Here is a 24143-nt window from a genome sequence, read left to right on the forward strand (position 1 = left end):
TTTATTTTTTTTTCATTGGAACAAGGAAAAGAATAGAATGAGGAAATGAATAAACTTCTTACTTAAAGATTCAGCTTCATTGTCTCTGGAATCTTTAACTAGTATTTGATGCCTAAGAATGAATTTCTATATTGCGTTATCGTGAAAGAGGTTTAAATCAAACAAAAACACGAGGAATCTGAATAAAGACACTTACAAAATATTCTTTGATGGAAAAATCCGAGAGTCGTGATCTCATACGACGTATGTGAAAGTACAAACAGTCTTGCTCTTTTTAATATCGTTAAATATAAGCATTTATTTACCCCCCCCCCCCCAAAAAAAAAAACCCACACGTGTTTTTGTTTTAAACCCTTTCAAAGTTTACAGATAATCTCCCCAATAAATCTGAGGAATGTTAAGTAGTTTCAAATGTATTTTGTCTCAAGATTTGTACATGTACAAATTCATATTACAAGTACAAGCGTTTAGTCATTGACAAAGATGTACATGTACAAAATTATATAGGTATTACTGCCAAAGTCAATTAATTCTGCGTTAATAATAGAGTTACTCTTACTTGTAATTTGACGGCTCATATCGGTCATCGTACAAAGTGTAAAAATAATTAATTCAAAAGGGGTGTGTGTGTGTGTGTGTGTGTGAGGGAAAGAGACTTGTCTTACCGTGTCACTACAAGCCCATAAAATAATTATGACTCAAGGATACAGTCAATATCTATCTACTGATTGTGATGAGTGGAATTCTACGCCAATATAGAAAATGAGAATAAGATATCAGAAGCAGATTCCAGATTTTACCATAGAATACACATCACACAACAAATCAATTGCAAAATATTAGATTTTTATTTAACTTAGTAAAATATGAGGCACTGAAAAAGTTTGTTTTTCTGCTTTTCATATTTTCAAAACAAATCTGAGACAAACATTGAAATTAAAGCGCAAGTTGTTGTAAAGATATCTACATGTATATCTATAAGATATATAAGATATAATTCAATCTACTCTTATTATTTAAATAGCAATCTAGGATAACATGTAATAAATAATAATAAATTATTTAAAAAGAAAAAAAAATTCTGCACGTGTTTATGCAAACAATTATGCAACAAACTGCTATATGAGTATAAATTATATAAATCAACTTTAATATTTTGACTGAAAATAAAAAGAAATATGTCAAAACATGTTTTAGTAACACGAAGCTGGTAGCCGCCAAGTGAGAAAAATATTTTATCTGGCGGCCGCCACATAATTATCTTAATTAACTTATTTATTTCTGTGGCGGACGCCAGATAACTAAGTAAGGACCGCAAGATGAAATATTTTTCTCACCTACCGGCTTCCGTATTATGAGTAGCATTCTTTTACATAAAATTAAAAAAAAATATATTATTCAGTTCACTTTTCCCTCAAAATTACGAAAATAGCTATCTAAAAATCACTTTTGATTTGCAACTGAAAAACACTGTAATCAATTGTAAGTTACTACCATGTCTTGGAAACTTTTTTTAAAGCTATAAACAACAAAATTTAGACAGTCATCAAACCGGAAATTAGATCATTTGATATGAGCATTGATTTTCAATTTTAATCATCAAAGAAGAAAGGCAGCTGTCGACTGCTACCATCTGAGCCATTTCTGACGGGGCAGCACTTTGACAGTCTTGGACGGAAGAATTCGGCGGACGACGCGCCACAAAATCCCGCAAATTCAAAACCGTGTCTACAAAACATCGTACAGTGACATCCCGGAAGAAACCTGTCTCTACCGAAAGAATCCATTACTTCTTGAGAACCTGAATTTGTAAAATCGCGATCTACATCCCAAGAGCCGCTAGATCCGCCTGGGAAAAGGAGATCATCGTCTGGTTTTTCTGTTGTTGTAGGTGCCTTCGTGGTCTTTGGTAATTTTGTCAAAGCATGTGTTACTGGTGTTGGTGTTGTTTTATTATTTTTCTTTGACTTAATTTTGGATTGCTTAACATTTTTCTTCTTCAGTGCTTTTGATTTTTTAGATTTTGTAGTTTTTGCAGTTTTTTGCTTTCGATTCTTCTTATTCTTAACCTTCTCAGGAACAGATTTTACTTTCTTCACCTTCTTCTGCAAAGGTTTCGCCTTCGTAACTGATTTTACTATGGTATTTATAGGCTTTGAAGATGTTGCAGTTTGAAGAGTTCCTTCAATTGCCTTGAACTTGTCTTGACTGAATTTTGTTTCAAACGCAGGTTTCATTAAATTCATATCAGTTTTCACAATGTCTGAATTGGCTTGAGCATTGGCAATGACAATGTTCTCTGGTAGCATGTTTGGGATAGGAGGGGACACTAAACCTCCTTGATCTGTCTGTATTCCCATTGTAATTTTTAATGGAGAAGTAAACCTTCTCTGGTGGATTTGCCTGGGTCTTTTATCGACATATGTTGGTTGAAGTCTTTGCCTGTTGTGAACAGAATTTAAAAAAGTTGGTCCAGATGTTTCAGCTCTGGAAAAAGTTGGAGTGGGTGGTATCCATTTCCTAGCAGGTAGGCTGACAAAGTTTTGAGGAGATTTTTTAAGGGGTGTTGTTCCTTGGAAGTTGGTGTTCATTGCAGACAAAAAACTGAACTGTGGCTTAGAAATCTTATGTGGGGTAGCATGGAAATGTGGGGTAGGATGGAATGACTTTTTGGGTACATGATTCCTTAATCTTCCACTGATTGGAGGTGAAAGATTTGTATTGTGTTCAACACTATTAAAAGGGCGCCCATCAATCCCATGCTGACCTCTTCCCTGGAATCGAAATATTGACTGTCTTTTGGCATCGACTGTAGTGGGAGACAGTCTCTGTCCAGGGTGTGTTTGAAATATTTCTCTTGACGAATCCTGTCTCTTCGGGATAACACTTTGGCTGTGGGAGAACCTGTTACGGCTATGACCCCTATTGTGATGAGGGTTGTACCTAAATGCAGGAACCGGATGCGGACTACGTCTGTTTTGTATTCTAAGTCGTTGAGCCACTGTAGAAGAACATTGAGTATCAAAAAATAATAACGGAAATTAAATTAAAAAAATGAAAAAAAAATTAACAAAAATTGAAATAATAAAAAGGACTTAAAATTATTAATAATTTTAAATAATAATTTAATCAAGATCTTTTTGTTTTTAATTGAAATTACATATCATTTGATGTGTAACCATTACTGCATTAAGGTTTTGAAGGTCATGTTAACCAATATTTTTCATTACCGGGTCTGTGACAATACACAAGTTCACAGAGACCTTTAGCCGTAGGTCATGAATTAACAAGCTGAAGGTGTGTAACATGTATTTGCTGAAATAAATCTTTACAGAGCTGGTCAAATAAGAAAAAAATAGCTAAGTATAATAGCATCATGTTTTTGTTTGGAAAAGTCTTACACTCTGTGGTTTGTGTGGTTTGTATCTGTTGACATTTATTAGTCTCCGTTGACAGTTAACACCAATATTAATTAGTGACCATCTGGGAAGTCAAAGGCCGACAGTGATTAGCTGTATAAATAATGACCGTCTGTCATGTAAACATGACTTATCATAGCTAATCTCGTGTAGTACAATAATCAGGGATAATTTGTACCGATGAATTGTGTATTGAGTAGAAATGTTTACACGAATCAAAGATAATGAAAATTCTTCAGGGTTTATGTCCCTAGATAGACAATACCGATAATTACAAGAAAGTGATGACAGTTCTAAATTTCTCTGTACATGTACGTGGGAATATCAGTTTAAAATAATGTTAGAAGAATCCTTAAGTAGGATTCATTCTTTGTTTGAATTAACGTAATAGCTTAATTTTTTTTACCAATGTAAATCTGTATTTGTACATTTAAAGAAGATCTTATTTTCTTTCTATTACTACTAAGTATATGTAGTAGACCATACATATTCATGTATTTTGTTTTGGCAATTTTTCAAAATGTTGTATTAGGAGAAGACTATCTAAGTTTTTGAAGTTGTGTTAATCCTTTTGACTTTTTGTCAATAAAATATGTTCAATTCAGCGTAATACTTATATATGAACTAATAAATAAACCATTATGAGAATTAACCAGGCGTATCAGTTCATTTAACCGCGTTTATTATGAAATAATCATCATTAAAAAAGTTCAGTTTAAAAAATACAAACATTGGAGTAAAAATTAATATACACTTAACCATTGTATGTCCTTATGGCAAACAATTCTTAACAGAAAGAGTGAAAAATTCCTGAGATATTTTAAGCATTTACTTGGAGACATCTTTTTATATTGCGGTGCTTCAGATATTCCTTGAAGAACTTGGATACTAGAAAAATCTTGTTAGAGAAATTTTAATACAATTGGTGCAGACCTAATTATTGTTTAAACACATATTTACCACGAAATAAATTTCCTATTAAACCAGCCTTTTTCTTTCAATTCTTCCCATTTTTCTTTCAATTCTTCCCAAATTTTTCTACTAATGTGTTTACAAAAACAAAAAGTTAGTAGTAATTAATCTACATTAATACTATTTTTTTTTGTATCTATATTGAAATTCAAAACAAAATCAATAAAAAAAAAAGAAATCCTCCAAAATAAATACCATTTTTCTCTTAATTTACCATATAACAAATTAATTTGGACGTAAAAGGGCAAAAACAAGAAAGTACGATCAAACATGCACTTTTTCTGGATTTTTGATGTATTACAATGTATGATCTTAAAAAGGTGTGACTAAAATATGCACATAATTCATATTTCTGCGAATATTGACGAGATCATATTTTGAACAGATCCTTAGAAGTCATATTCTTAAATTACTAATTAACAATATGAAATATAACAAATGCATGAAGAATTGATAATGAATATTACTTAAAGAAATCAAAAAATGTAGGTAAATACAAGAAATATAAGAACATAATATGTAAAATTCAACTTTTCGAAACACTAAAAAACTTCAAAGTGTTTAATACTCACCAAGGAAATTATTTGAAATTAAACAAAAAACAAAAAAGGAAAATCCAAACAAAGATACTCTTAAAATCATTATCCTAGTGGAGTTATCAGTCTGGGTTATGGACCCCTATTAATCTAAATTACTACTAATTTTTTGTTTTTGTATGCACTTATTAGTATCTTGTATGCACTAGGCCAATAAACCGCAGACGCTCATAGTTAGTGAACCATAAAATAGTAGCATCTTTTAATGATCAAGTAGTAATTAATGGTAATATACTACAACCTTTTGACCTCATAAACGGACTATAAAAGACTAATTACAGGAAATACAAAGTAACGAAAAAAAGAGAGACTTGTATGTGTTTCACAATGAAAGTTCCGTATTTTTACGCAGATGAAACTATGTTTTATTTAGATTTTTCTTACATATATGTATAGTTTGAATAATTTTATCTCTTTGGTTCAAAGACTCAAGGGAAATCCTACATTTCCAATCACAATGGTTTATAGATAATATTTGACAATATTAAGTGCATCCATAATACGACAATATTGATGCAATCTTGTCATGCACGATCATGAAATATGGAGATAACGAACTGTATTTGACGCGAGCTTCCTGGTCACATGTAAACACTTAAATTGAGAAAAATATTTGTAACATGGGTATTTCATTAATGTAAGATGTGAAACTTTATAGAATTTATCAATCAATGCATGTCAAATGAGAGAGAGAGAGAGAGAGAGAGAGAGAGAGAGAGAGAGAGAGCTATCTTCTCTGAATTACTAGTGTGAAAGGCTGATATCGGTCTTTGGTGTTACAATCTGTGAATACCACACATTTTCATATTTATAAAAAGGTATCCCAGTTTACCATCACGAACTCTTGAGAATTACGAGTTTTTTCAGGATGTTTTTTTTAATCCTTTCAACTCAGTCCAATGTATTAAAAGTTGAACTTCGCCTCTACTCAGGAAAATTCATTTTAGACTCAACATGTTATAATCAACTTAAAAATAAAGTTGGTTTAAAATTTGGAAAGAAACTTTAATCTACTAGACTTTGAAATATGAACCATTGAACATATATATATTTATTAAGTTTGATTTCTATCCATTTGTTATCCCACTTGGTGATACACCAAAAGCAGGAAATCGAGGTAACAAATCTGTTTTTGATACCAAATATAAAATTATTATTTTCAAATTTACTCATCGATTGTAGTTGTAGAAAACGCAATCAAGACTGGAGTTTGAAATTCTTCCAAAAAGATTATTTTAAAAATCGTGCAAAGACGAGTATTCCTTTCAAAATTCTAGTTTGGATGAATTAGCAACGCGTGAAATATTGGAGGCAAAATCACAGTAGTAATATACACAAAGGACACTTAATAGGTTGCAATGATAATGCGAAAATTGGAAATAATCTGGAATCATTCGGCACCAATCGTTAATCGCAGTGAACAGCTGAATTTGTGGAATGATCATTATCAGGATTTGTTTGTACCAAACACAGTTTTCCTACTTATAGTCCTAGCAGTAGGAGTTCCGGCAAATGTTTTGGTAGTCTACATCTACTACTGTCGGATGGGAAAATGGACAACTGGTCGCTTTTTTATTCCTATCTTAGCCTGCATTGAAGTACTTGCTCTTGTAATATCATGCATTCTAGACTTATTGTCAAATTCCTATTATGTGCAATTTCCAGGGAACTTAACCTGCAAGCTTCTGGAATATGGCTCAGTTGTACTTTCAAATAGTGGTATATTTCTGCTGTCCGTCATCGCTGTACAAAGGTACCAGAAGATTTGTCGTCCATTTAAGCGCCAGATGAACCTATTTTGGATGCAGTGTTTTGTTGCGGGTTGCATTGTTCTTTCTGCTTTAATACATGTGCCTACCATTTTTTCCAGAGGCCTGGTCAAAGTAAATCATCCAATATATTCTAATGTGACGGGATACAAGTGTTATTTGCTTCCCAACCTGCCTCAGACGATAAGAGGAATATACGAAGGATTAAGCTGGTTACTAATGATGAGCATTATAGTAACTATAATATTTTATATCAAAGTAATGAACAGACTGTACGAAGAACACCGTCGTAAATCATTTCGAAGAAATCAAATGAACCAAGTCAACAGAGATATAACAAACGTAAAAATATCTGGCATGGTGTCAAAAAATCTCCATTCCTACCTGAGAATAATGACAATGTTCTTGGTGACTTTGATTGTGACAATTGTGTTTAATATTCCGCCAATAGTAGCCATTAACATAGATTATAAGAAACCGGAAATGTTAATGAAAGAAAATTTCCTGAATTTTTATTTTGCGATGAAGAGGATGAATACGTTACCATACGTGATTCATCCTTTCATCTACGGAATATTTGACCAGAAAATGCGTTTGGAAGTTCATAAACTAATAGATGAATTGAGGTGCAACAACACAGCAAATACTGATCTTCACATTAGATAATTTTTAAGACTGAGCAATTGTCCACGCGGAAATATTGTTAAAGGAATAATATTATTTTTTAAAACTTTATCAACCTTTCATCTCCTCCTTAATAATATTCCTTTTATGTTTTCTCGTCCATTTGATATACACATTTTGTAGTGCCATTTAAAAAAATGGATGAAGTACCATATATCCAAAATCTTTGAACCTGATATGTAACTAGGTCAATACATAGGGCTCACGGCGGTTACGACCTATCGACAGGGGATGTTTACTCCTCCTAGACACCTGATTCACCTCTGGAATTTCCAAGTGTCCGTGTTTTATGCCCTGTTCACATATTTGTATTGTTTTTAGTTTTTTGAGATCAGAGTTTATTCAAAAACTTCTACATGAAAAGAAAAAAAATCTTTCTGTGGCCTTAACTGGACATTTAGATATATCGACGACGTATTATGAGTTAACAATGGTTACTTCCATTTATATGTCGATTCAATGTATCCAGTGAAGTTGAAGTAAAAGACATCACAGTGTCTGACACATCTGTTTCATATTTGAATTATTATTAATTAACTAGAAAAAGGCGTTAATGGTAACTTCACTAGAAAGCTTTATGATAAACGTGATGACTTACCACGGTATTTTTTTTAATTGTCAACTTCCCTTAATTATTGAATATACCTTATCACCTGCATTTGAGGTTTATGTCCCTCAGTTAATTCGATACGCAAGGGCATGCTCTACGTGTGAACTGATTAAAAAACGAGGCAATCTATTGACAAACAAGTTGATGAAACAAGAATATCAACAGTCTTTATTTATCATTAATTATTTAAAGTCAAGTTCTATGGTAGATACAATGGCCTTATCGAAAATACAGTCTATCATTAAGTCAAATACTGATTGATGTTTTTCATGCTAATTGTTAGGTCATTATTTACACACTGAATTGTCTACAAATTTCCTGATGATACAAAGAGTATCACAAGGCGGATGTGACGGATCGGCAGGGTATGCTTACTCCTCAATGGCGCCTGATCCCACCTCTGATGTCTTAGAGGTCCGTGTTTGCTCTGCTCCTGATTTGTATTTTTTGAATGGCCTTTTGAGCTTGAATACTTTTGTTATCTCTATATTTCATTATGCAAGATATATCTTTTTAACTTGACCTTTTGAATTTAATGAAAAAAAAATCACAAGGTAAACTAAAGTTATCATCCGGAAACCATTTTTTTTTTTTTGGCATTTATTAATTTCTCTTTTGACTTGATATGAAACAGTGTTCTTTTTTCAGTCACTAGTAGATATGATGTATAACATCGTTGGACTTAAGTTATCATCTACATGTAGTTAACATTTTTGTAAGATATAAATTTTTGATCTTGACCTATTTTGATCTCAAATCAATAGGGGCCATAGAGAGTTGTGGTATTCAATTACATTGAAAAAAAGATCAAAGAAAACTGAAGTTGTCATCTTGAAGGTTATTTGTAATATATGAATATCTGACCTTGACCTTGGACCTTAAAATCAAATATGGATCTTAGATGGAGTTGTGATAAAATAGTTCATGGCAAAAGCTCAAAAGCTTCTTTTTAGAAATCGTCCTGAAACGAAAGTTTTCCTCACAGTCAGAATTTATTACTTTCTCACCTTGACCTTTGACCTTTTGGTCTGAAAATCAATAGGAGTCTTTTTAGGACATAAGGAATTTTGATATAAAAATTTCATTGCAAAAATTTCAAGACATTTTGAGATAACGTCCGGAAACGAAAGTGTCACACAAAGACGTAATGACATACGGACATATCTAGATTAATATCCCCCACTTTCAATGAAAGCAGGAGACAAACAAACTATCCACAAATGAATTTTAACTTCATGCAACTTGTCAGTGTTTGTGAAAACACATCTATCCTAAATTTTTGACACATGCTTTATAGATTCTCATTATGTTTTTTTTTACGTTTATGTATGCAGTTTTTTCCTGTTTTTGGAGTATTGTTCTACTTGTATTTTATGCATGATTTGTAAACTGATTCCAAAAAGTATTATTGATTGTGAAATCCATTTTGATGAACTGTAATTTACAAAATGTTGTATGTGATTAAGATATGATTTGATCAGAATATTATATTTTGGTCAATATTTTATAAACACACGTGTTTGTCTTATTTTGATGTGTAGGTAGTGGAATGAGGAGGCATAAGATATTTTTATGGACATTGGAATGCACTGCATAGGGTAAGAGTTATCGTGCTTACATCGTTCTCTGAGATGCGTGCGTTGCTATATTAGGAGAGGCAGATCCATGTGTTTCTTGGAAACGAAAACATTTTTTTAACGTTCAATGATGCGCAGAAAAATGCAGTTTAGATAGCATCGTTTTTCACTTTCTTTTAGGACGACGTGCAATGCCCATGTACATTGGATTTAAGCCGCCTTTACCCATCAACCTTTGTCCCTTTTTACGAGGTCATTAAAAGTACATTGACAATGTCACTCTTTATCATATTAATTTTACAAGAGCTGAAGTGAGCTTTTCTGGTCAGGATTTGTCCGTGTTTGTCGTTGTCGTCGTCGGCGGCGACGATGTCGTTGTGGTAAACTTTTCAAATTTTCTTCTCCGGAACAACTGGGCCAATTTCAACCAAACTTGACACAGAGTAATTTAGGGTAAAGGAAATTTAAGAATTTAAGTTAGTTCAAATGAAAGATCTCATCCTCCTACGAGGGGAGATAATAAAGAAATATTGAAAATTTGATGGGGTCATATCAAAATTTTCTCAAGAACCATTGGGCCAGAAATGATGAAACTTTAATGAAAGCTTTCTGAGGTAAAGCGGATTCAGGTTTGTTCAAATCATGACCCGGGGGGTAGGGTGGAGATACTATGGGCGATCAAAGTTTTACATCGGAATACATAGAACAAAATCTTAAATTTTTTATTCTCAAGAACAGCAAAGTCATGATAAGTCATATTTACAAGAGAGCATCCTCAGGTAGTGTTGATCAAGTTTTGTCCAAATCATGACCCCGAGGGTAGGGTGAGGCCACTGTGGGCTATCAAAGTTTTACATAGAATGCATTGGAAAAATCTCATCACACCCGGGTGGAGGATGGGGCTACACAATATTATCTTAATTTTACGTAGGAATATATAGGGAAAAATCTGTTAATAAAGAACAGAAAGGCCATTGTAACTCGGGTTTTTAGTAGTTTCGTCTTGTCTATTTTTTGTGTTTTGAATTTGCTTGAGGTAAATTCAAACACAAGAAGTATATTTATATATTATGCCAACATGTCTGCCATAAATTATGTAATTAATTTTCAGGTAACAAACCTTAAAATAATCTATCTTTATTTTGTTCTATTTTTACTTGAAATTGATGTAATCATATAGCAAATTTATTAACACTAATTGTTGCATAATCAATTATATCATCTGCATCAATAATGAAAGTCACATTCGTGGCAAAGTGCAACATTGTGTGTTTATTATACTAAATAAAATTTGTGAATGTGCTTCTTATAGTTTTACGATATTACAAAAAACGTGAGTTCCTGGCAGATAAAAAGAAATGGTAGGGAAAGAGAAATTCCTTAAAAACGTTCAATGAGTAAGAAATGACGTTGTCAGTGTTACATTAATGTTTTGATTGTGTTAAAACTAGTTTTCAGTCTTGTTTGGCGATTTGCAGGTATAAGTCATTGATAACTTCCATTTTTCTACATTGGTTTTTCAACTTTAATTTGAAAGGATGTCAGTGGATTTTGGTTTTACATTTTAATTTCAAGTGTAACGTAAATGGCAATAACCAATTCATACAAAAATGATTTTTGGGTACATTTTTAATTAGTAAAAATAATTTGTCTAAATTTATATGCCAACATTATTATCAAATTAATAAAAAATTGGCGTTCAATATTAAGTTTTCCAAAATCTATTTTGCTAAAATGCATGCCAAAAAATTAAACGTATAAACTATCCAACCAGATTTAAACGAGAGAACTTGATTAAAAAATATTATCCACTGCTTCCGGCATTACAGATTTACTTAATTTAATTCAATAAACATCCTTAACGAAATTTTGAAACATGAAGAAATGTGTAATCTCACAGTTGGGTGCCTATTATTGAAATAGTGACACAATAAAAAGGAAATTATTACATTGTTCCTCTTACTTTTAATTTACTAAAAAAGCTGAGCGAGAATACGTAAAATGAGAAAAAAAAGTTTTCATTTTGAAGTATCAGAAGAAAATCAGTATCCATTTTTTTTAAAGCCCAATTACTCTGAAGGTTTTTTTTTGTACGTAATGATTTTAGTTTGATTCAAGGTAAATTTTGCATGGATTTCTATTCTATATTTTCGGTGAAATAATCATTAAATATGATGGAAATGGAAGTGAGTTTATAAATTAAGTTAAATTCCTCTAATTTTGATATTTATTAATCGAACTCTGTGTTAGGAAGAAGGAAAGGGAAGAACTTTCCAAATTCATTAAATCTGATGCAGATATAGAAAGAAGTTGATATATGCAAGTACATAAAATTTTACATTTCCATCCCAGAATTCGATGACAGTTTTATTCAAACGGATATGGATTTGATATTGAATGGTTCACGCTCTCATTTTCAAGAAGAAAAATTATTCGAATGGAACACGCGCTACCAGAAAATCTTCACCACAAATAGAGGTCTATTGGGTATTGCTTTGGCCATTGGTATTCCAGAAACCTGATTGTGATATACATTTACTGGTGTCGAATAAATACAAAAAAAGGGAAGAGTATTCGAGCTCAAAAGCCCATTAAACATTACAAAATAGGAGCTGAGCAAACACGAACCTCCAAACATCAGAGGTGGGATCAGGTGCCATGGAGGAGTGAGCATCCCCTGCCGACCGGTCACTTCCGCCGTGTGCTCCTTGTCATGATCGGGAAATAACGGAAAAATCCGTCGACATTTCAGTGTGTAAATAATGGGCTAACAATTAGTATGAAAAAAGTCAGTCAGCATTTGACTTAATGATAGATTGTATTTGCTGACAAGGTCATTGTATCGACCATAGAACTTTACCTCGTCTTAGAAATTGTTCATACGTAGAGCATGCTCTGGCGTGTCGGATCAACTGAGAGATATAAACCCCGTATGCAGGTGATAAGGGTATATTGTTGCATAAGTAAGGGAAGTTGATGATTGAAAAGTTAAAGTCATCACGTTTCTCATAAAGCTCTGTTAGATTACCATTAACGTCTTTTTCTAATAAAATGTCCAAATAAGAAACAGATGTGTCAGACTCTGTGGTATCTTTTATCTCAAGCTCACCGGGATATATCGTGTCGACATAAGAATGGAAATGACCATTGTTAATTGACAATACGTCGTCGATATATCTAAATGTCGAGTTGAAGGCCACAGCAAGTGTTTTCTTTTTTCACGTAAAAGATTTTGAACAAATTCTGCTTCATATGAATACAAAAATAGGTCTGCCAATAACGGGGCGCAATTGGTACCCATGGGAATTCCAATAGATTGGTGGAAGACCTGGTCTCCAGAAACCACCTTGTCAATCAGAAATTCGAGCATCTTTTTAATGTCAACATCAGAGTACTTGTGTGTACAATCAGATTGTTTTTAACAAAGTAATTTTGCAAATGACTAATGACAAGGTAAGTAAATCTACGAGTTCCATTTTTATTGAAAAAAGCAGCTGTCAACGATGTCAGAAAGTCTGGACTTTAACTTATCGTGGGGAATAGTTGTATATAAAGTTGAAAAGTCGTAAGTTTTTATGTTGTTGATTTTGGTAAAATTTTGTGATTTCAAATGTTCCAAAAGTTCCTTGGAATTCTTCAGTATCCACATCTGATTTACATTACTTCTCGAATATATTGTTGCACAGTACTCTTGAAGTTTCTCCTTCACTACTGTTAATATCTGAGTGAGTAGTAAAGAAAGAGGCTTAGTTGAACATATACTGGAACCCGCTATGTATCTTTGTTTCTATGGATTTTTATGAAGTTTCGAAATCCAATATAGATATGGTAATTCAAATTCATTTTGGTTGGTGGGAATATTAAAAATATTCAAAACTGGCATATGATTTTGAAGACTTTCCTCCTTAAAAAGGGAGCTATGGGTATAGGTTGGATTTCCACTTGTAAAATTAAATCCCAGTTCCTCTAAAATACAATTTATATAATGAGCCTTACAAACAAAGACAATGTTGTTACCTGCTTTGTCAGCAGGGACCAGTACGTACTGATCGTGTAATCTATCTATTTTTTTTTAACTTTTAAATGTCATTGCCATTCAAAGACATTAAAAGATATGTAGATTATTTGGGAATCAGATGAATTACCTCACAATGCACATCTCAGTTGTTGTTTGCTGTTTGGTTGCGTTATTTGCTAGCGTACCAAGTGTGATATATAATAGTTTAGTTAAAGTGGCGAATTAGTAATTTCAAAATATAACTGGCTATAGATGCCAAGCTAGGGAAAACATCATAGACGCAGCAATGCCTGTGTACTTAGGTTTGTCCGTCTTATATTTTGGAAGAATTTTTTTTTATTATCAATACTCTATATATTAATTCTTAAGAAAATATGTTCGAACCAAATGAGAATGAGAAAACGTCGAATAGATCTTAAAGAAATTCAAAAAGAGATGAGAAAGAAAGATCGGTACGGCAAAAAACCAACATACGGAGAGCCTGTAACTATCCAAAGAAGACTTCATAAAAATCATAAAATTATTGATTTGTTTTTAACAATTTCTATCATTACAGTTGTTGGATATTTGCCATCAGCATTACTTACTGTCATCGAATCAAGGAATCCCCAGTTTTGGAGAAATTTGCCTAACCATTCTTTTCAGTTTTAGCTTTGCGAAGAATGTGTATTACATGTTGTGTTCTGCATCCTTTTATATATGGCGTGTTGACCCAGAGAGCATTGGTTTGAAATGGCTCATTTGAAGTGTACGTAAAGCTTTATATCATCTATAGCTAAATGAACAAATATTTCTAAGGTAGCAGTGAAGGTATTTTTTAATTTGAAAATTATTCTGCATTTTGTTTTGTTTGACCTATCCACTTTCTTGAACAGCAGAGGGTTAGTTTTGCAAAGATTGTATATTTTATGTTTTGTATATATCTGTGGTTTGATTGATCATTACAAGAGAGAGAGAGAGAGAACAATTGTTTGTAATGGCTCTCAGTTATGTTAATTTGCATTGTAAATTATGTTTTTGTCAACATGACGAAATACTGCCTTCGTAACAGTGAAAATCCTTTAGTTTTACACTGAAATACGTATGTTTTATACAATTTGACTCCTATTTGAAATCAGGACATGGAACCTAAGTGCATGTGTCAGTACTTGTCAGTTTATTAGGACGTGAAAAACCTCTCTTGAACATTGATAAGGCAAAACAATTTCGATTATTTGCTTGTATTTTCCAGACTCTTTCCCAGCAATAATCCATGGTTTCCACATGTTTACTTCTTACTATTACTTCAATATGTCTCACATTGCACTTATATCATATCAGAAAAAGGTAATATTTGGGAATTTAAGATATAGCTGATTTTACCTATGGCATCTTAAGAACCCTCAAGACTGCATATGTGAGAGAGACGTCACCATATACCGGTGAAGGGCTTCAATTTGAGCCTTTACTCGGCACTCAGGGCCATTGAGCAGTGAGGGATCTTTATCGTGCCAACGCCTGCCGTGACACGGGGCCTCGGTTTTTAAGGTCTCATCCGAAGGACCCGCAACTTTCACTTCAAAGTGCCGAGCGCATGGCGAAGGAACAGTTGCTACCCATTTTTTATCGACTTAGGTCAGTCGCGACCGAGATTCGAACTCACGATCTCCCGATCACGGAGCGAGCGCTCTACCAACTGAACTACCGTGAACGGTGATACTAAGATGAAGAATCCTTTCGGTTTATATTTACTACCGTATAACGGATTTCTCCCTCGCCAAAATCCAATTCCCCGCTCTCTTTGCGAGCATTTCTAGATAGCAAAAAAATAGCTTTCGCCCATTGTGAACTTACAAAGTAAATTAAACTAACTTTATTAAACCAGACGAAGAATTGCAAAATTAGGACAATGAATTTAAAAATGATAGGGTTTTGCTATAATTTCGCAAAAATTGTGATAAGCATAAAAACGGAACTCAGATATTAACGTTGTTAAAAATCCTTCTGATTCTACATACCAGTACTCTGGAGTTGAGATTAGATATGAAAAAATGCTGGGGTTCCTTAGGGATAACATCTACATGTATGTAGTAGTTTTTGGAGACCAGGTCTTCCAACAATCTACCGGAATTTTGATTGACACTAAATGTGCTTCTTTTATTAGCCGACCTATTTTATATTGATATGAAGCAGATTTTGTGCTAAAACTTCTAATTGTTAAGAAAAAAAACTCTTGCTGTTGCCTTCTACACAAGATTTAGATATATCGACGGTGTTTTATCAGTTAACAATAGATATCGACTTGATATGATAATGGCCAACTGATAACTAATCTGTGTAACAAATGGGATGACCTCAGCTCATCGTTAACGTCCCTTATAAGTGTAGTAATGATCCGCTATCACCTGTACACGGTGTTTATGCCCCCACCCCCCAATTATTCGATACCCTAAAGCATGTTTGGAGTACAATTAATTGTTTAACCGACACAAGCTACAAATGAAGCACAAAAAAACTAAGTGAATGGTACTAGCATTTCAGGCATTCCGTTTAAAGTCAACTATTTGCGAATTCTACGGTCGTTCAATCAACCTTGTTGTAAAGACAAACTATCATTTGGTCGTATTTTTTTCGGACATGTTGCATATACTAGTAATTTGATAAGTTATTACCTTTATGCTAATTTGGACTACCTTCTACCTGATCAATACATACGGTTCTAACTGGTATGACCGGTCGACCAGGACAAGCTTATTCTTCCTAATCCCCTGATCCAAACTTTGGTGTTTCCAGGGATCTGTGTTTGATCTGTTTACGAATCGTTTTGTTTACTGGATTTTTTAGATTGATCACTGTTTGTTATCTTCATCTTTGACATAAAGCTCTTCCTTATTTTAAGAATTATTGTTCTCAGCTTCATGGTTACCTAAAATCTAAAAATAATATAAATATACACGTACCTTGCTTTAATTAATTAAACATATTTAAATTATACGTGTCTGACCAGATTTTTATGAATGCACACGAGAAAAACAAAATACAAAGTATCACAAAATAACTTTTCCATCATTATAAATATCACTTGCTTTAAAACAAACTACCTATATTTGAATGCTAAGAAATGAAGAAATGCTAAATCGCACTGTCTGATGATTTTCATTGCAAAATGGCACTACAAACAATCATTACAATATTTATATACCACACAGATAGCTGAGCATATTAACATTAGCTTATCTGTAGCTCATCTGTTCAGAAGATGATGACTTTTTTTCATCAGACATTTTGTTCCAAATTTTCTGTGGTAACCGTTAATTTTGTTATTCAAAGACCGATTGCATCCTCCATATTTTTAAAATTGCAATATGGCTTTTTAAGGTTTTGTTGTTTTTTCTGTCTTTTTTTATGCCTTTTCTTTGTCGAAGTTTTTAAAGCTTCTGTATGCATGCCAATTTTTTTTCTAGCTGGATCTAAAGTTTAAAGAACGATGCTAAGTCCTTGAGCACGTTTTCAGTCGAAAATATTCATTTTGAATACAAATTAAATATAAATATAACGAACAGTAACCAAGCTTAAAATTCCAGACAAAACAAATTTGGAGCAAAATAAACGCGGACCTCTAAAAGCATCAGAGGTGGGATCAGGTGCTATCTTGAGTAAACATCCCCTGTCAACAGGTCACACCCACTGTGTGTTCCTTGTCATGATCGGACAAAAGGAAAAATCCGTATGAAAAACAGTCTAACTAAAGAATGATACGAATTATCATTTACTTTCTGATACATCAAAATTGATATTTAAAAATTACAAACGATTTTTCGGATTTGCTTCCGAAAATCTGAATCATAAATTCCATAAATAAATGGATTAAATAAATGATTTAAAATATACATTCGTCTCAATATTACCAGTATATGAAAAATGGGTTCGGAAATTTCTTTCCAAAACCCAGAATTATATGTTTCAATTGCTATCAGTATCCATGATGGAAGATACGAAAGTATGGTCATGAAGGAAATGACCATGAACATAATGGAGAGTCGCTGGACAGTTTCCTTGCGTTTCTTTGCTGTTGTGCCTACTTTAGTCGATTTGAAGACATCACATTTTGTTGTTGATACCCATACAGAATGACTTAATCTAACTTTTCGAAATACTCTTTTAGCAATCAAAAGATAGAGAGTGACTATACTAACGACGTTTGCTGTAGTAATTGTTGCTCCTATACCCTGATATACTTTCATTTCTATTGTAGGACCAGGAAGTAGATTCTGGCACACTGTCCCTATTAAATTTGATGAATATGGATCGGTAACAGATACTGTCCCATATAAAAACATACTAGGTATGTTCAATAAAACTCTAATCAAAATAGAACCTGTAAGAGCCAGCTGCAAGTAGATTTTAGTCATTTGCCAGGAAAAATGCCGGCAAATTTTTTGGAACCTTTGGATAGCTATGATATTCAAAATGCAAAGTGAGAGAGTGGTGACCGTCAAGCTTCCATATATAAGCATTTTACAAGTCCACATCCCAGGAAAGTTAGCATACTTTGTATTGCGAAGGATGTTTAATGATCAACAACCCGATGATGTCCACGTAAGCTAGAGGTAAAATTAAGTATCTCCCTTTTTCATGCTTTATCAAACGACAACTATATGAAATAATAACAAGAAGATTGCCTGGAATTCCTATAAAAAGTCCTAGGAAAATCAAAATTGTGTTTGGAAGGTATCTGTTTGAAACTTCCTCGCTCCATTTCTGCAGAGTTATAAAATGCTGCACAATAGATGATTGCGTTGTATTGAACATATTTATTTTTGCAATTCTGCAATCCCTACAAGTATGAAATAGCTGAAAGTTTCCTTTTATATATCCTAAAATATCTTCCTCCTCCAGGCAATTTCCCCTTTTCTGATTTTCTGTAACCGTTTTAATTTTCAGATTATGAACTAAAATTCTAATTTAGTTGTGACCCTACCTGATTTAATTTCCTTCATTTTGACAGAAAATTTCTTCTTTGTTTGAATGTAAAGTGATTGTTCCATTTTTGTACTGTTGGTATTTGTTGAAAGAATCCCATCTATTCTTCCAGTTGGAATTTCAACTTCATTGTCTGGGTTAAATTTGTCATTGTCCTATATTAATGAGATTTAGGTATTTTTTAAAATTACAAGTAGTTTCCGCTGAGACACTGAAAATATTATTCAAAGATCAAGCGGAAAGTATGGCATTTTCATTTCTGTACTTTGGCTTCATAATCTTCCTCTTCAAACTCAACAAGCAAATTCATGTGAACCAAAAGTATTCCTTTAATTGAAATGAGAAAGATTAAAGGTAAGTAAACATTCATTTTTAAACATTTTGAAATCACGATTGCTATCCTTTAAAAAACATCTAAATGTACATCGTCAGAAACCAACGGTCGGTTTCACTGAGGTAAGAAAAGCGAGACCTACCAAGTGTTTCCATCGATGCTACATATTAAAACATCACGTGCATTTGTATCAAATAAAAGTAAAAGTTTATTCTGCAGAAAAAAACTTGAACGTCTTAAATTTTGATATCCTATTTAAAAAGTGGGTGGATATTTCTTTTATGTTATTTAAATTATGTTATTCTAATAGTAACAATTTGACCTTTTCCAGAATGCATCAACAAAGATAAATGTGTTTTAACGTTGAATTCGAAATTCTTTGGAAGTCGTACTTATAGTTTCTTACTAGGTCTTTCCAGTTTCTGCCGAAAGACCTCTTGAAATGCTTATGTGTATTTTTTCCCGCCGGGATTATTTGAAACCGAAAGGCTTATCGGGAGACTTATTATTTCATGATACTTAATATCTTAAGATAAACGAAAAACGACCTAACGCATGAGAACTATGACCCCTTTTGAAGTTATTGCCTTTTGCAAGATAAACCTTTTATCCTCCGAAACCATAAACTGTAGAAATATGAAACCTTCATTAATGTATACGACTATTAAATGCGACTCTTCAATCTTTTCAGTGCGAAAGGATTCGTCAAAGTTTTTTTTATAAGTTATTACCCCGAAAAGTTTCTAATGTTTACAAATGATTGAATTTTTTTAGAACGGTTATTCATGGAGACATGGAACCTACTGCATTAGAGTCTTCAATCTTTGATCTTAAAAAATTTATGTAGAAGTCAAATGTCAAGGTCATTCAAAGTATGAGAAACTAAGATCTCTTATGTCTTTCAACATATATTAAATATCATTGAATTTTTAATAAGTCCTTTAAAATCGGGATTGAATTTCTTTTCCTGAACCCTAAGTCTGAACCCTTAGCGTTACTCCTCTGAAACCGTAAACTGTAAAGACACCAAAGCTTCAATACTGCCTTAAGTTTCTCGAGACAAAGCTCCAGTCTATTCACTGCGCAGGGATCGGACAACCCCTAAGTAAGTAATTGCCCTTGTATATATCTGGGTTTATTGTTAAACCTAACACTTGTAAACGAATAGCCGTAGAAAATTGGACATACTGCAATGTGATCCTTGACATTCGACCTTGAACAATTGATCAAGGTTAAAGGTCACGGTCGCTTAAGTTTTGAAAATTTTCATTTTTCCAATAATTTAAATCATTTTTGGTTTCTTTTTCATGAAATTTATCTCGTGAGAGCTACATATAAAAAGAACTGATTGAATTTAAAGCAGGTGACAATAACTCTTATTGTTCTGTGAACAATTAATCTACTTGTTAAAAATTTAGCTCTTTTTCTATCACTTTTGTCTTTCAACATATATTAAAATTAAAATCATTACATCAATAATATGTCCTTTTAAAAAAAGGAAAATGCAAACAAATGTACTCTTAAAATCTTTATCTTAGATGAGTTATCAGTCTGGATTAGGGAAGCCTATTCATTTAAATTACAATTATTTTTTTGTTTTTGTATGCAATTTTAAGTGTCTTGAATGCACCAGGTCAATAAACCACAGACGCTCGTAGTCGGTGAACCACGAAATAGTAGCATCTTTTAATGATCTAAGAGTTATAAATGGTTATATACTACAACCTTTGACCTCATATACATTCTGACTAAAAACAGCCCCTACTATTTCACTTCGTTCGAAGTGAAATAGTAGGGGCTGGCTTTAGTCAGATTGACCTCATATATGGACTGTAAAAGGCTAATTACATTAAATGCCAAGTAACAAAAAAAAGAGTTGTATGCGTTTCAAAACTCAAGTTCTGTATTTCTAGGCAGATGAAACTATGGTTTATTTAGATATTTATTTCATTTATCTATAATTGAAATAAATTTACTTCTTTGGTTCATGATCTCCTAGAAATCCCACATTCCCAATCACAATTTCATAGATAATAATTGACAACATTAAGTGCATCCATAATACGACAAAATTTATGCAATCTTGTCATGCACGATCATTTCTCGCGAGTTACCTGGTAGCATGTACAACACTTAAATTGAGGAAAATGTTTGTAACACATACAAAATTGTAGGTATTTCATTAATGTAAAACTTTATAGAATATATCAATCAATATATTAGAGAGAGAGAGAGAGAGAGTTCTCTGAATTACTAGTGTGAAAGGCTGATCTCAATCTTTGGTGTTAAAATATATGAATGCCACGAACTTTGATATTTGAAAAGGTGGTCCGAGTTTACCGACACAAACTCTTGAGAATTATGAGTTTTTTCAGGATGATTTTATGCTTTCTACTCAGTCCCATGTATTAAAAGTTGAACTACGCCTCTACTCAGGAAAATTTATTTTAAACTTAACATTTTACAACCAGTTTAAAAATAAAGTTAATTTAAAATTTGGAAAGAAACTTAAACTTTCTTTTTCGTATTTAAGACTAGACTTTGAAATAGGAACCATTGAAAATATATATGTTTATTACGTTTGATTTCTATTTCTTTGTTATCCAACTTGGTGATACACCAAAAGCAGGAAGTCGAGATAACAAAGAACAAGTACGGTTTCAATACAAACTTGCCCTGTGTTTTTCTTAAAAATGAAAGTGATGTAAAAAAAAAAAAAATCAAAACTCATGCTTTCTGAATCATTGAAATTCCATGTAGGAAGATCATACAAATCATTTTTCTCACATAACCTTCCAAATGCTAATTGTGACGTCAAAAGCTTGTGCATTTTCCCGTATTTTCTTAAAAAGCTGCAGAAGACACAAATTTTCACTGGAATTTTCTTTCAGATTATGTTGTCCACAGGCATCGCCCACAAGCATTTTGAGATATGTGATTTTTTCAAAGAAGTTTATACAACATATCCGAAAATTAAAGTGGGCGACGGCTGTGGACACTAATTTTTTAAAGGAAAAGAACCCTTCAGATGGTTCATTTTGAGGTTTTTCTGTTTAAAATAGAGAAATACATCAAATTTATGGCGACAAATTTCCAGAATGCTTTCCTTATTTATCACAGTCATATACTCAACTAATATTTCAGCCAGTTTTAAAACTTTTTGAAAATATTAAAGAATGGGTGGACTTAACGCCCTATTTGGGATCTTTTTGCGACTACTCTACTAAGCTGTAAATGAAGTGAATCCAAAATATATTACAAGCAATAGAAAGAGTTACATATACATGGTTATATTAGGTAGAACATTTGTACAAAAGCAATGCGCTGTTGCCATGAATCAAAATTGAAGCAACGATACATTAGTGTCGTCTTCCGGAATTTGGCATGTACCCGGAGTGGTTTTTTGGTCACGTAATCAATATTAATAGGAGGCGGGGCTATCGATCGGCGTCATTGTTGACATCTCTCTCTCTCTAGAAATTCGTATATGTGTTTGGCATATTACAGCGATATCAATATGAAATTAAAAAAAAATGTGTGGACACGCAAAATTAAAACAACATTTAATTTGCTAAATTCTGAAAACGGCAACCAAACACGCTCAAAGACGTGATTTAGATCGAGATCAGGTTGAAGAATACAATGTAACTGTTTTCACGAGTACACTCGCAGGTGGACATCACGTGATGAATTGTAATATTTAACAGGTCAATCGAAGTCAAATCAAGGTTAACTCAGTCATAACAATGGAAACGAGAAGTTTGTTTTGAACATGTTTTTTGTTAAATTAAGTGTGAGCGCACGTTTGTCGGCTCTTCTCCTTTTAATATGACATTATTTTGTTCAATATACAACTACAGTTTTCTTAAGAACAGCCGACAAACATGCTCTGACTATGTATTCAGACGATGAAAAACGCATGACCCTGATGATCTATTGATATTCAAGAAATCTTCAGACACGATGCCTTCGATATCTATTTAGTTTACCTTGAAAAGAGCATTTTAAATTCACATCTGTACCATGAATACACGGTAAAGATATCGGGGATTTATATGATGGAAAGAAATAAACATTTTATGAAACTTTAATTTACGGCATTTTTTCTGGCCAGTTAAGTCCACCCATTCTTTTTAGGGCACAATACAGCTAAAATCATACCTTCATCTTTGTTTTTGACACCAAATTTAAAATTATTATTTTTAAGTTTTCGCATCTATTCAAAGTTGTAGAAAACGCATGAAAGAAAAGTTGTAGAAAACGCATTAAAAAATAAAGTTTGAAATATCTTCTAAAAATGGTATAAAAAAATCATACAAATACTGGTTTTCCTTTCAAAATTATAGTTTGCATGAATAAGTAACATGTGAAATATAAGAGACAAAATCACTGTAGAATACAGTATACACGAAGGAAATGAAATTAATTGCAATAGTAATGTGAAAATTGGAAATAATCTGGAATCATTCGGCACCAATCCTTAATCACAGTGAACCGCAGAATATGTGGAATAATCATTACCAGGATTTGTTCGTACAAAACACAGTTTTCTTGCTTATAGTCCTAGCAGAAGGAGTTCAGGCAAATGTTTTGGTAGTCTACATCTACTACAGTCGTATGGGAGAACGGACAACTGGTCGATTCTTTATTCCTATCTCAGCCTGCATTGAACTACTTGCCCTTTTTTATATCATGCATTGTAGACTTATTATCAAATTCCTATTATGTGCAATTTCCAGGGAACTTACCTTGCAAGCTTCTGGAATATGGCTCAGTTGTACTTTCAAATAGTGGTATATTTCTGCTTTCCGTCATCGCTGTAGAAACGTACCAGAAGATTTGTCGTCCGTTTATGCGCCAGATGAACCTATTTTAGATGTGGTGTTCTGTTGCGAGTTGCATTGTTCTTTCTGCTGTTACGAATTTGACATTCTCCACTATTGTTATGCGTAAGTAAACAAGATGTTTCTTGTTATATGAGTCATTAAAATGATGATTCGATGGATGATTGAATGAATGAGATGTATTGATATTTATTCTTGCTTACCTGTTATTATTTATTAGAGTTATTTGAAATTAATGATGTGCTAGGTGCAAATTGTTCACCAGGTACCGAATTTCCTCCACGTTTTGAGGAATACGGAACGTAAATAAACCATTCACTGGTCTACAAATGCTTTTATATAGTACTAAATATTCTTA

General features: G+C 32.9%; 1 protein-coding gene across 1 annotated transcript; it reads right to left on the reverse strand.

Annotated features, from left to right (window-relative positions):
* Positions 1-1592: 1592 nt before the first annotated feature.
* LOC133205107 (uncharacterized) lies at positions 1593-23756 on the reverse strand. Its single transcript, XM_061340850.1, has 4 exons — positions 23690-23756; positions 18873-18934; positions 18606-18762; positions 1593-3001 (listed from the first exon to the last, which is right to left on the reverse strand). The coding sequence occupies exons 1-4, from the start codon at positions 23754-23756 to the stop codon at positions 1593-1595; spliced, it is 1695 nt and encodes a 564-aa protein (XP_061196834.1).
* Positions 23757-24143: the final 387 nt, after the last annotated feature.

This window comes from Saccostrea echinata, unplaced genomic scaffold, assembly GCF_033153115.1.
Source record: "Saccostrea echinata isolate AGI-Se365-2 ecotype Australia unplaced genomic scaffold, CSIRO_AGI_Sech_v1 ptg000054l, whole genome shotgun sequence".
Classification (NCBI taxonomy): Eukaryota; Metazoa; Mollusca; class Bivalvia; order Ostreida; family Ostreidae; genus Saccostrea; species Saccostrea echinata.

Coding starts and splice junctions, on each gene's coding strand:
- LOC133205107 (XM_061340850.1), bottom strand. CDS start 23,756: ATGACGGAAAGCAGAAATATACCACTATTTGAAAGTACAACTGAGCCA. Junction 18,935..23,689: donor ATATTCCAGAAGCTTGCAAG/GTAAGTTCCCTG, acceptor TTTCAATTAAAG/GAATACTTTTGGTTCACATG. Junction 18,763..18,872: donor AGGAAGATTATGAAGCCAAA/GTACAGAAATGA, acceptor TCATTAATATAG/GACAATGACAAATTTAACCC.